At 36.0% G+C, this 15,128-nt stretch overlaps 1 protein-coding gene across 2 annotated transcripts in view; it reads left to right on the forward strand.

The window, feature by feature from the left end:
* Positions 1-15,128, forward strand: part of DIAPH2 (diaphanous related formin 2) — a 925,981-nt gene that overhangs the window by 173,560 nt on the left and 737,293 nt on the right. For both annotated transcript variants that reach the window (XM_075539526.1, XM_075539525.1), the window contains one exon: positions 6,991-7,130. In XM_075539526.1, the coding sequence (XP_075395641.1) occupies positions 6,991-7,130 (140 nt within the window). The remainder of the gene's footprint in view (positions 1-6,990; positions 7,131-15,128) is intronic.

Raw genomic sequence — 15,128 nt, forward strand, 5'->3', positions numbered from 1 at the left:
GTCTATAATCTGATGTATAATGTAGTCGAAGCTTCAATAGGTAAAAAATAAGCAATTTCTGCAAAAAAGCCTTTTGTTTTTCTTTACTTGTACATTTCAGCTAATCATACTTAAGTCCTGTTCAAAGTTTTTTAGAGCAAAAACATATGGCACATATAAACAGAAGAATTATGATGGTTAGTATACTATTGTATAAAATTCTCCCCCAGCCCCAAATCAAGAATTTGGAATATGTTATCTTATTTTTGCATATTCCTTTCAGCTTCTGAAGATGCCTTATTTAAAGTACTGTGTGTCCAAAGGTAAATAGCAGGTTATGAAATTATTGTATAACGATAATTTTATGCATGTCTTCTTTTAGAGGCCTTGAACAGGTCATATATATTGTCTTTTACACTACATTATTTTTCAGAGTCCAGAGTGCTAACCATTACCATATGGAATCACTAAATTATTTTTCATGTGACTATTTTCACTGTAAACAGCTTTAAAATTTTAGGAAATTTTGTTTTGATTTAATAATCTCATTTTTAAAACCTGCAGTCCCACAGGGCCAGACCTACCCTGTGCCCTATAGGGTTGCAACGAGTCAAAATTGACACGATAGCAGTGAGTTTGTTGGTTTCTGTGTGGGATTTGTTGGTGTAATGCTCTTCTCTTAATTTACTTATGTAAATCTAATAATTTCTCAATAGATACCTTTTTCTGATGTAAACATTTTCCAAATAGCATACCCCACCAAATATAACACTATATGAATAAGGAGGTAAATTAACAAAGATTGACCATTTATTTTATGTGTCCTCTTCCCAATTTAACTCCAACTGCTGATAAAGAAAGTGACTTTTCAATACTGAATGCTTTTAAAGTTATATGAGTTTTTTAAAGACCAGTCCTCTAAGCTGCTGTTGATAGAATTACAGATTTGTTAATCTCATTATATTTTTCAGAGAACTGTAATGATAGGGCAGAAATGCACTTTGTTAAGTTAGCCAAAAACACCCGATTGACTGTACTAGGGTTGATAACCCTGTTAGTAATAGTGATGATATTACTGGTTTCATGACAATTACATTGTTTTTCCTATTTGAAGATGGCAGCAAAGGAAATACCTGTGTAGAACCAATAATTCTCTCAGTGTCTTCTGAAAGATACTTTTGCAGTTTACAACTATGAAATTTTACTCTGATTATAAGTTAATATATATTTACAGTAAAGAATGACAATGGATGCTCATTATGTCAATCTGCAATCAGAATTGATATCTCCCCTGGTAATTTAAAAGGGTCTATTTAGGATATTACTTAGCTGGTTTTGATATTAACCACTGTATCAGAGGCAAGAGAATGTGTGATTATTAAGCTGACCCAAAGTACCTTTCAGTTCTTTGTGTACCGTTTTGGAATGATACAAGCACAGTCACACCGACAAGTGTTTCCATCCTAATCATTTTCAAATTAAGGGATGGCTTCAACTTAGGAAGGCTTTTTGTTCACCTACTTTTGCAATAGCATGATGTACGCTAATTGCTAACTTTGTATTATTTTTTAAAGATCAAATGGGCACAGTGGTAATTTTCATTAATCTCATACAGAGCAGCTAATTAAAATTTCCATTATTATCCATCCATTATCTAGTTGTTTCCTTTGTTCAGTATCAGAACAGGATGTTATTAATAAACCATTCTTGTATTACAGCCCTATTAAATATAGTGAGAATTAGTTTAATCTATTGGGCTGTTTTGTTTTTAGGTGATTTCTTTAATATTATATTGCTCCATTTGATTATGCTGCCAGAAATACTTTGACGTTTTCTAATAAGGATTTCAGAATAAATATTTGAATATTTTTGTGTTCAACATTAGGGAAAAAGTGAAGCATGGTGGAGAAAAGGAGTGACAAGAGGATCAGACTATTTTTGGTTTAGTCTAGCAACCTCACTAATTACGTGAACTAGGGCAATCAACTCGATCTTCAATTTCTGTAATGAGAATATTAAATAGGCTGATCATCAAATTCTAGTCAAACCTTAACCTATTATATTTTTATAATGTTCAAGCATGAAATTGTTAAACCTGCAAAGTCATTTTAATCTTGGTAAAAAGTTTTGTTCCACACAATCATATGTTTTGCATTGTTCCATTAGATTGTTTGCTTCTGTTCCCCATTTCCCCCATTGTCAAAAGATAATCCTGAATTACATAGTATAAACTTGTTTCTAAACAGGTGGGGGGGCAATAGAGTGGGAAAATGGTTTCATAGGTCGTGATTAGACTAGTCACAGGGAGGTGGGGGCAGTGGCAGGGATTTGAAGAAGGCAACTCAATTTGCTGTTTCTCTGAGAAAATATATATAAAAAGCCTGTTTTAGACACTTAGTCTGCAATGTCTTTTTAATCATCACAAAAAAATGAAGGGTAGGAGTTTCTCCCTCCTATATAATAGATAGAAGTTCATTAGATAGGCTGTCACAGATTCCCCACCATAGGTAAGTCACGGGGCGATGGTTTGAGTCCAGCCAGCGATATCTTAGATTACTGAAAGTTGACCTGCAGTTGCATCGGATCAAACCCCGAGGCTGCTAACTGAAATGTCACCAGATTAACGCCTTAGTGACTCCCCAGAAAGGAAGATAATGCCATCTGCTACCTAAAAGATTGACTGCTTTGAAAATTCTAGAGAACAGTCCTATTCTCTATTACAAGGTTGATAAGTTGGAAGCAACTCCAACCCCAGTGGATGGCATCAGTGTGAGTTGTCCCCAATATTCCACACACGGTCGCTGTTTTCCTCCTGTCCTCAGCCTCTCAGAGCATATTGTAATCGGTAGTCTCAAAAGTATATTATTCTGAAGTAAAAGTAAACTGAACTTTTTGAAGTTTCAATATATTAAAACTCTCTGGTCAGTCCAATATTTATTTCTTCCTTCATTAAAGATATATATATATATATATATATATATATATATATATATATATATATATATATAAAATACTGTGTGACAGACATTGTATTAAGTTCTGGGGGTATGAGAATGAAAAAATCAGGCATGATTCCTGTCTTATATTTCAGTGAAGAAGACACATTAAAAAAGTACATTATTAGATAAGATCAATTTAGGTACAGCTAACATTATACATAAAAATTGAAATGAGCTGAGACTGAAATGGTGGGAATCCAGCAATGGAGAGAAATCAGGGAAAAGGGCAAATACAAAGGTCATGCTACAGTAATGCAATCTATTTATAGACTTATTAATATATGTATTTATTTTCTTGAAAATGTACATAGCACAGTATGGACCACTTCAATCATTTCTTCATGGTATTTTCATGACACTGAGTACTATTTGAAGTGTGTAGCTTTCCTCACCCTCATGTCTGAGATGCTCCTTCCCTACTAACATACAACCAAAGTTCCCTAAGGTTCCTATCTAAGCTTCCCTGTTGCTGTTGCCCATTTGATAGTATATGGCTGGTTTTTTTTAAAAGCATAATGCTCAAGGCCGACCGTATTTACTAGTCAAGCTAAAATATTATTTGGTTTAAATAAGACTTCAGTGGATATTTTTTCATTTAAATTTTAAAGATTATCTGCGGGTAATTTCAGGGATTTGTCAAGTCCTCACAGTTGAATGCCATTAGTACTTTAGAATTTGGCATTCTCTTTGCTGTATTCCTTCTTATGCTCAGCATTCTTCTAAGAAATCTTTAATCAAAATGTTAAACAGTAACGAGGCACTATCTTGTATCTCTCGTCTCTTGTACATGCCACACAATCTATAACCCTCTCCTATTTCTGACTCTCCTCCTTCCTTTGTTATTCTAGGCTAATAGAGACTAATTGTTGTGCCTTGAATGTTTACTTACAAGCTTTTAAAACCCAGGCACCACACAGCGAACTAGTGGGTAGAATAGAGGCATTAAAATGTTATTAGGCAGTTTAACTGGATACCCCTTTAAACTATGACGCTAAACTTATAAATCAAAAAAGGAAATCCCTTGAGGATTTTGGCTGTAGTAAATAAATAAAAAACCCACAACTTTTGTAAGTTCAACTTTTTACCGAGTACAACTAATTGATAGTAATCACAATTTATAATACAACCCTACCCTTAACCTATGTGATTTCCGTGTCACAGTTAATTCTAACTTCCCCCTTTCCCATTCCCTCCTGCCCCCGATAGCTAATAAACTAATAACCTTTGTTTTCTAAACATTTATGTTTTGTCTTTGTTCTATAGGTGAGGTCATACACTATTTATCCTTTTGTGATGGACTTAGTTCACAAACCATAACACCTCCCAGCTCTATCTATATTGTAGTATGTATGATAATTTCATCTTTTATACTGGCTGATAACCATTGTTATTCATTTATATAAAGGACCTTAAAAAAGTTTGTGGGAAACTGGTATTGATAGAGAATGGAATTCCCCCCCAAACTTTTTAAAGCTCCCGCATATAAAAACATTTTATTTCTCCATTGTGTACTGTTAGGCATTTAGGCTGCTGCTTCCTTTTGCCTATTGTGAATAAAGCCACGTGTGCATTTCAGAGTCATTCCCTGCTTCTAAGTCAGAATTTCTGTATTGTATCTTAATTCTATTATTACTTTTTGAGTAAGCAGCACACTGATTTCCACACTAGCTGTATCATTTTGGATTCCTACCAGCAATGGGCAAATCTTCCAATATCCCTCGCTGTATCCTGGCATCCTTTATTGCTTGTTTTTAAATGTAAGCCACCTTAGAGAGAAGGAAATTGGAGTGGTGAGTTTTTAGGATATTCCTTTCTTGTGGAAAATAGATCCATTCTCGACTGACACACTTGATATTAATATACAAACGGACCTGATTTAGCAAAAATCAAAGTATAATTAAAATTTTCATATGTATGCTACAAAGACTTCCTTTCTATTGTTTCTTGAGGATCCATAATCTTGAGACGGATCTTATGTTTATGCATTTGTTTGCTGTGTTTGTATGCTATTGAGTCGGCTTGAACTCAGAACAGCACTGTAGGACAGAGTGGAACTGGCCTGCCTAAAGGCTGCAGTCTATTTCGGAACTGACTGTGAGGTCTTTTCCCCAGTGAAACTGCTTTTGGGTAGAAGCCGAGTCCTTAACCATTGGACCACCAGGCCTCCTTAAATAAGCTGGATCAATATGAAAACGATTCTCTGGTGATGTTTTCCTTATTGTGACATCTAGGTGGTGATTCCTGAACATTTGCTATTTATCCTACCCGAGTAAGAAAACACACATTCCAGGCCATAAAAGTATGAACTTGTATTCCTTATTCTGTAATTGCTTTACACAAAATCCACAAGCACACACTATTTTAATGAAGACTCAGTATTTCAGACATTGTGTCAGGCACTAAGCATACATGAAATTCACATCTAGAAGAGATTTTCTGCCATAGTATTTTAAGTGCTACATTAGTGAACATTGCTACAGCTCCGTAGGGAAATAGAGATTCCTACCTGTTCTAAGAAATTATCCAGCTTTAGTTATTTGCCATTTAATGTTTTTTTAACCTTGAGGATTAATAATGACTGCCAATTTCTATTTTGAAAACTCTTCCCAAAAAAAGCCAAATAATATGAACCCCCCAGAGAATCCATTTCACATTATCAGCACAATGATTTTTTGTTTGTTCGTTTTTGTGATTTAACGACATGTAAACATGTGAGAAAAGCTTTTAAAAAGTAAATGCAAATGAGCTTTATAATATCTTACTTAAGAGAAAGTGAGTGTAATTTGCAAAAATTTAGAAAACGAGACTCATGTTAGAGTCAGGGAGATATATTTATACCCAAGTTAAGGGGCAGTTATGGTACTGTTTTCTAGAACAATAGTATGAGCTATTTATATAGTGAATTTGTTGATGCTTTATTCTTAGCATTTCCCACAAATTATTTATATAGTTTTATCAAGGAGATGAGAGTATGGAACTAGGATGAGACAATGAATTCTAGAAATAACTACAGGTGTACTGGAAATTAGGAGCACTGGTTGTGGGGCTACAAATCCCCCGAGGGGGGTTTGCCCTTAGTCTGCATTGACTCGATGGCAGTGAGATAATATTAGACATCAAACTAAAAACAAGTTATTCTCAGATAGATTAAAAGATCAGAAGCCCTATAGGCAGTTCTATTCTATCCTATAGGGTTGCTGTGAGTTGGAATTGAGTCAGCATCCCACAACAACAGAAATCTGGTGGTGCAGTGGTGCAATGCGAGACAGCTACCCCTAAGTTCTGCAGTTTGAACCGACCAGCTGTTCCAAGGAAGAAAGATGTAGGAGTTGGCTTGTAAAACATGTGAGACAGTGTGGCCGTGTCCTCTAGCATCCCTATGAGTTGGAGCAGACTTGTCGGCACTAGATGCATTAGCAGATAGCTGCATTTAATGACTTTTTAGTGAATCCATAGCAATGGAGTAATATAGTTAGGAACTAGGGGATGCGTTGGACTGATTTGATTAACTGGTATGCTAATTGGACACTTTGTGTTGTATTTTAGCAAATCTTTTAACTTATTTTTTCTTGAATTGGCTGGTACTCTGAGAAATTTCAGCAGCTTTGAGTTATGTTGTCTTTTGTAGAATACAAATATCTTAATGAGGAACATTAATCAGATGGTCCTTTAAACATCCTCCTGTGAGGTATGGAGGATCAGTTGATGATGATCCTGATGTCAAGAATGTTTAAGCCCCCCTCCCCCACCCCCACCCTCCGTTATCGATATTTTATGTAGTCCCAGTCTATAGTGTATGCATTTCAGGTAGTAAGCATCCGCAGTATATTTTTTATTTTTATTGAGGGTGAGGAGTGTTCCAGTATGCAAAATTTTAGATATTCCGTTTGTTAGTCAATAATTATAAGTGCATTGTGTATATTTTCTGATATAGTAAATATATCAGATATATTATTTTATTTTTAAAGCTCTTTAAAAACCTGTTTTATTTAATAGTATTATTCTTTTATAGGGAGGACTGAAAAACAGCAAGCACGAGTGTACCCTGTCTTCCCAAGAATATGTTCATGAATTAAGGTCTGGTATTGCAGATGAGAAACTTCTGAATTGTCTGGAATCCTTGAGGGTTTCTTTAACCAGCAATCCTGTCAGGTAAGTACTTACTCGCTTTTTGTTGTGATTAGTACAATGATATCATATGTAATTAATTACTTGGAAATAAAATCAGCAGCTTGTAAACCTCAAAATTTTAAAAAAAGAAATGGACTTATTGGTAATGATTTTAAAAAATGCATATTATCTCATATATCTGATGTGAGGACTATAAGCATATGTTCTGACTCTATTTGAAACTCAGAAGGTGATGATGATGGAAAGATGGACTGAACTTTTGGAGGCATTACCACCAAGCAGGTAAAAATATTCCAGAGTAGATAAATTTGGTATTGAAAAAATATTGGAAGAGTTGAAAGTTAACTTTCACAAATGTGGACACTTCTGTTTTTGTAATATGGAAAATGAATGCAGTCAGGGAGACAGCAAGGAAACAAACAAAAAAAATTGACCTGGCCTGGAGTTGTCATGGTTTTATGTAAGAGTTATTTTATACATTTGGATTTAGTCCATTATTATCATTGTTATTTCTTGCTAATGCACTTCTTGATCAAATATTTTAAAGATAGGGTTTGCTTCAAATGTATTAAAGGCAATAGTAAATTAATTTAAACATGCAAGTGTTTAGTTTTTTTATTACCATAGTGCTTTTTTCTTTAATGTGAAATTATAAAAACAAAGTGGAAATGCACTGTAATAAAGTTGATGTTGGTTCAAAGAAAACCTGTAGGACCGATTAGAAGTACCCTTGTGAATTTCCGGGGCTGTGAGTTTATATGGCTGCCGAAGGCCGCATCTTTTTTCTTTTTTTACATTTTATTAGGGGCTCATACAACTCTTATCACAATCCATACATATACATACATCAATTGTATAAAGCACATCCATACATTCCCTGCCCCAATCATTCTCAAAGCATTTGCTCTCCACTTAAGCCCTTTGCATCAGGTCCTCTTTTTTTCCCCTCCCTCCGCTCTCCCCCCTCCCTCATGTGCCCTTGGTAATTTATACATCGTTATTTTGTCATATCTTGCCCTAACCGGAGTCTCCCCTCCCCCCCTTCTCTGCTGTCCCTCTCCCAGGGAAGAGGTCACATGTGGATCCTTGTAATCAGTTCCCCCTTTCCAACCCACTCACCCTCCACTCTCCCAGCATCGCCCCTCACACCCTTGGTCCTGAAGGTATCATCCACCCTGGATTCCCTGTGTCTCCAGCCCTCATATGTACCAGTGTACCGCCTCTGCCCTATCCAGCCCTGCAAGGTAGAATTCGGATCATGGTAGTTGTGGGGAGGAAGCATCCAGGATCTGGGGGAAAGCTGTGTTCTTCATCGGTACTACCTCGCACCCTAATTAACCCATCTCCTCTCCTTAACCCCTCTATGAGGGTATCTCCATTGGCCGACACTTGGGCCTTGGGTCTCCACTCTGCACTTCCTCCTTTGTTTAATATGGTATATGTTTATACACATATACACATGCATACACACACACACATATCTTTTTTTTTTTGCATGATGCCTTATACCTGGTCCCTTGGCACCTCGTGATCGCACTGGCTGGTGTGCTTCTTCCATGTGGGCTTTTTTGCTTCTGAGCTAGATGGCCGCTTGTTCACCTTCAAGCCTTTAAGACCCCAGCACAAGATTGCTTCAAAGTGCAGGTCTGGGGGTAGCAGCTCAACATGGAAGCCCATTCCCCATGGTTCTTTATGTAAGATTACCTCACTGCTTAAATAAGTACTACATATTTTGTAGAGACATCTTCAAAATATGTTTTCACTGAAGTGAGATTACATTCACTGATTATTTCAAGTACAATTCCGTCACACTTGGATGAACTTATTGTTGCTGTATGGTACGTAGATGCTAGGTTTTATGAAGTTTTGTTTTTGTGTAGTCTGCAGTGCTAAATACTTTGGGGTGTTTTGCACTACAAATTAATTATTAGGCAAGCAAAAGCAAACAGTCATTTTACGAATATTAATCCAAGTTTAATCAAAGTATATCCATATGTTGCCTTAAAATATTTTTATAAATCTTAACTATTTTGTGTGATTTTTTTTTCTAAAAAAAGTTGTAAAATGTTTTGTAATGTCCTTGAGAATTAATAGTTATTGTTGCTCAGAATAAAATTTTCTATATATGCTATAATGACAATTAAATTAGAGTATATTACCTATATGGGATTTTAAAATGACCATTATAGTAAGCTCTCATCTTTACTTAGTCACTAAAAGATGGTGCTTTTCAAGGCTCGAGGTTTCTTACGTTAGAGGAAAGAATACAGTATAGGTGTGTCATATAGGTGATATATATACACACGCAGATAGTTAAGCAATAAAAAACCTCATTGTCTTAATTGCATCCGAAAGAGATATGCCAAAACAGAAAATTACTCAAATACATCATTGTCAAATTAAACTCAGTATAGCCTCTTTGTCATTCTTTACAAAAAACAACCAAATCTTGTTTAAAACCTGGCAAACATAGACTTAACTTTTCTTCCTTTCAAAAGAAAAAACAAAACTGATTTTGTGAAAATACAGCTTGAAAGTTTACAATAAACCTATTGCCTGAGTTATCAAGCATCTTTGAAAATTCTCGTGTTAATAAACATGAATTTTGAACTACCATTGAACAATTTGCTTTCCTAGGGAAAATCATCTCGCAAGAGAAGAGATGTTGAACTTATTTCTTCCAGAGAATTGAGTTGTGGACAGAAATAGTCTAGAATGCATATAATAGCACTTAGAAAAAATGTAGTAACCCTTAAATTAAAGCAATTGTGTTTGAATTTGACTCTCTATCAGTCTTGTAATTACTTGATTTAGTCCAATAAGCAGTTGGATGAGTCTCCACTTCCCCCACCCCACCCCACCCTCAGCTCTGTGCTCTGCATGAGTATGCTTCCAGAACTGGAGGCTGGAGATGGAGTTTGTTTGGGACACTAAACTGCCTTTGTGCCAGGGAACTGACATTGAGATTTGTACATTCAAATTTATGACTGAAGACCAAACTAAGTCCCATCCTCTGAGGCGAAATGGTCATATCCTCTATATTCCCTGCATGGCTTTAAACTTAAAAAAAGGAGGAAAAACACCACTATAATTATGTCTACCTGCCTCCAAGCTCATTTTATTATATAGAATCTTGTGCTTCAGGGAGGTCTCCCCAATATGGGGCTGAAGTGACAAAATAGTAACTGCCGGCAGGTATAGTTAGTTTTATGGTGAGTGGAAGTCAACAAATGTTTAAGAAAACAGTTTATGGGTAGCCTTATATTTCATGTTTTCGATTGGTTATTAATTGTTGATTTTTAAAATTCATATTAAAACACTTTCCAGGAGTTCAAATTTTGTTTAGTCTGAGAAGGACATCAGAATACTCCCCTTTCGTTCCTATCCTGCCTCATCTTTAAGTTAAAACTCCGAGGGTCAAATGGCAAGCCTGGAGCAATAACGCCCACTGTGTAGCACAGGGACACCAAAGGCTGAGGAACCTGAAAATCGTAATGGAGGTTAATAATCCACGGAAACAGATGCCTTTTTGTTAAAGTTGATGCTACACAAACACGACAATATTTCCAAGCTAAAGCTAAGAAATACACAATTATTAGTAGTTTTTTGAGTACTTTTTTCCTACTAAATTTGGGGTTTATTTGGGTACAATGTGAGAAGTAGGGATTTTACATTTCTTTTTTTGATTTCTGTAATCCCTAGAATTTATTTTCACTCATTGAACTATTCATGAATGTTTATTGCTTGGATTCAAATGATAATTACCTGCATCCCTTGCAAATAGTTTAAATTCAGTTGATTTTGAGATGCTTATAAAAAATGCGAGTTAACCGTTTAAAGAAATGATAGTTGACCATTTTTATACATAGTACTTATGGTTTGTCAGAAATGCTTTTGAGTGTTTGTGGGTTTTTATTTGTTTTCTTGTCATGAATTGTTTAATATCTTTAGCTCACTTCTCGCTCTTGAAATTCAGACTTCATCTCCAAATGTTTCCAAGCATCTTTAAAAACATATAATAATAAGCTGAAAGGCATTTGATTTTTAATATCGCCCACATAAAAAGAACATCCTACACACACTGCTAGCTATCATTCTTATTATTATTACTGTTTTATAGATGTAGAACCTAAGTCCCGGAGAGAGTAAGTAATTTTCTTAAATTAAGGTTATGCAGAACTAGTAAAGGATAAAGCTACAACTCTTGCTTAGGCTGTGTTTTTCGTGAGCCTGACCCCTTAACCATTACATGTTACTGCCTTACAATAGGCAAATGTATTTTGCTGATGGTGGTGGTGGTTTTCTTTAAACTTTAATGATTCTCAGAAGCTAATTATTTGAAATTCTTTCATTAAAATGTATCTGACTTAGAAATAAAACAAAAATTGAAATATGAGAACATAAAGTATATATAATGAAAATATTGTAAATAAATCTCAGGCTAAGAGAAATATGTTGTTATAATTATGAAAGCTTAGCCCTATAAAAAATCTGGACACTATAACATCCTTGGACCTACAATTTCACTGCTTAAAGTAGTTTCAGAATTAGGGCTGGGTTAGGAAAAAAATAGTTTCAGAAATTCTTTTTAACCCTAAAGCCATCGATTTGATTTTTGAAGTCTTACCATTTTAAGAATATAAATCTTTATGTCAAAAACCATTTTTCAGATAAAGTAGTACTTTTAGGTATAGTTGGTCTTCTTTGACCTGTCTATTGGTGTTGATGGCTCTTAATAATTCAAATGTCAAATATATACTATTTATTCCAATTTTGTATCACATCATTATAATATATTTTTCACTGTTATGAATCAATTTCCTTGGTTTAATATTAAATTGAAGGAGCTCAATAAGTGTACTTATCATTACATGCTTTAAAAATTAAAATGAAACTATATACAACAAAACACATCAATTAAATTTCTAAATGTATAATACTGTGACACTGATGATATTCTTAAAATTTGTCATTTTTCTCCCTATCTCTTCCCAGATGATTTTATCACCATTGATGTTTATCTATTGCACCATTAAAAACAAACAAACAAAAACCACAACCCTCTTTCCTACTTAGGTTATTTTCTAAAAACATGTCTATGTATTTGTTTAGTATACATGAGATTATGTGGTATTTGTCTTTTTGTGACTATTTGGTTCAGTATCGTTTTCAAGTTTCATTTGTGTTCTGTCATGTATAAGGACTTTCTTTCTCTTTACATTTCAGTAGTATTTTCTGTGTGTTTATTTATTTATCTTTTGGTGCATATTCTATTGGTTTCTACTTTTTAATTAAAAAAATTACTGCAATTAATATTGGTGGTTGTGTGTCTTGTTATCACAGATATTTTAACTTTAGGTTTAGGAACCAAAGAGTTCCTGGGTTATGTGGTAATTTGATGTTTGACTTTTTGAAGACCTGCTAAGTGGTTTTCTCCAGTGGCTTTTACCCTTCATGTTTCTACCTGCAGAGGCTGAGCCTTCCTGTACCTCCACAACCTCACCTATTTTTAATTTTTATTTGTAAATTTATGAAACATATTTGTTTCATATTTATTATTGTTTTCTGAAATGTATTTTTTCTATTACTTTTAATCTTTCTGATTCTAATGGGGTTTGAGAGTGCATCTCATTGTGATTTGGATTTGGGGGCATAGTGGGATACGCATCAGGCTGCTACCCCAAGAGTTGGCAGTTTGAAACCACCAGTGGTTTGAAAACTCCACCTGCTTTTTCTAGCTGCTTCAAGGGGGCTGTTTTATTCTACTCTGTACCATAGGGTGACCATGAGTCCAACTCGGCCTGTTGGCAGTGAATGTAGTTTGAGAGAAAATGGGGAGTGAAAATGAGCCATGGTGTGATGTCCTCTAAGTTTTGGATTTCTTCGTATAAGAAAGACTAAGCTATCTGCTTCAGTAAATATTTATACGTTCAGAAACCCCATATTAGGGGCTGATCTTAGTTCATGTGATGGCAGTGAGATGTTTTGGTAATGGCTAATAAACAAGGCCCTAGTGGTTCCATGGCCATGCACTTGGCTGCTAACTCAGAAGTTGGCAGTTAGATCCGAGAAGTTGGCAGCTACTTCTATGAGGAAATATCTGGCAATCCAGTAAAGTTCACAGCCTAGGAAACCATATGTGGCGGTTTTCTGCATCACAGTGAGTCACAATGAGTTGAAAATCAATAAGACAGTAACAGCAACAGTGGCTAATGGTGTTGAACACCTTTTCATGTACTTAATGGCCTTTTAAATATCTCCTTTGGTCCAATGATTATTCAGATGATCTGCCCAGTTTTTTTTCTTGACTACTTTGTTGTTTTGTTATGTGGTTTCGTTTTCCACATCAGCTAGGTATATTATGAAGAAAGCATACCTAAAATACACCTCACTGTCCATATGGAAAGACCCCTGGTGATAGGGTGGATTAAGCATTCAGTGTTAACCGAAAGGTTGGTTGTTAGAATCCATCAGCTGGCCCATGGTAGGTGAGACACTGCTTTGGGAAAGACTTGGAGTCTTGGCAACTGGATATGGCAGTTTAGTATGTCTTGTAGGGCTGCTATGAGTTGCCATTTACTCAGTTGCAGTGGGTCTTTGTCAATATAGAACTAATATTCAATACGGATAGCCAGACCAATATTTTAATATGTATGTCTATAATGACAGGTGATGATACATGTTATGAGGTATGGTATGGTGGATATGGATGCTGCTCTATGGACAGAGGAGGCCTGTCCGCCTTGAGGGGCATTTAAGCCAATGTTCCAGGAATGTTAAGAAAAGCGTGTCAGTAATGTGTAGACTTGGGGGTCATTGTAAGGATTTTGGCTTTTACTATGAGCGAGATGGGAAATTGTTAGGTGAGTTTGAGAAAAGACATGGCTTGGCCCGACTTTCATTTTAAAAGGGGCGCTCGAGGCACAGACGAGGTCATGTAGCACATTGTAATAAGAGAGCTAGCAATCCACGGGAGGACTAGAAGGGGCCAGACAGCCATACTCCTGCTTGTCCTAGGATCAGCCTGTTTTGTTATGAGTCTCCATCCTCAGTGTATCAGGAGAAATCCACGACTCATCATTCTCATGTTCAACTCCAAAAGTATGTCTTCAGTGAGTCCTTTTCTTTTCCTGCTGTTACCTTTTGAAACTGCTCTTTGTTACCCAGATAAAATGGGGGAGTCCTTATTTGGCAAAATTTGTCATGCCATGTTCCCCAGCCGTCTGGCTACACCATGCAGGCCCATAATGTAGTGGTTTTACCTTTCAGAAAGGAGAGTGCCGCAGGATGTTTTGGTCCAGGCTTTGTCTAGTTAGGCCTGTTCCCTCAGAAGCTGGCTGTGGGTTATGAACTTGTCCCACACCAGCCAATACAGTAACTTCAATAAAACAAGAGAGAAAGTTCTTGCATAGACTATACATCGAAGTCAAGAAATACATCTTTTTTTTATCCAATATATTCAGATTTGGCAGTTTTTCTTGTGCCATTAAAGTTTAAATAAATGAGGAAAGCTTGTCCCATTGCTGCCATGAAGTTCCTTGAGTGGTGGGTGTGTGTGCTCGCGCATGCGTAATTTTGGAAAGAGGAGAAAAAAACCAAACAACACAAGTGACACCAGTGACCTGCTCTACCCTCTTGAGCAGCGGTGCTTAACCTGTGGGTCGCGACCCCTTTGGTGGCCGAATGGCCCTTTCACAGGGATCACTGGATTCATAACAGTTCTGAAGTAGCAACGAAAATAATGTTATGGTTGGGGGGTAACCAAAACATGAAGAACTGTATTAAAGGGTCGCGGCATTAAGAAGGTTGAACCCGCTGCTCTTGAGTGTTCTGAGGATTCTTGGGTTAATCTAGCAAGCTACCTTTAAATATCGATCTCTCCTTGGATTTTTTTTTTACTATTTCATAAATTCTCTGTATAACTGCCTTCCTCTTTCTCTCTGGCAACGGGGTCATATTTGTAGTAGACCCCTCAAGAAATTAAATCAAAAATAAAGACCGAGAAAGAGATGGTAGTGG

Source organism: Tenrec ecaudatus, chromosome X (genome assembly GCF_050624435.1).
Source record: "Tenrec ecaudatus isolate mTenEca1 chromosome X, mTenEca1.hap1, whole genome shotgun sequence".
Taxonomy (NCBI): Eukaryota; Metazoa; Chordata; class Mammalia; order Afrosoricida; family Tenrecidae; genus Tenrec; species Tenrec ecaudatus.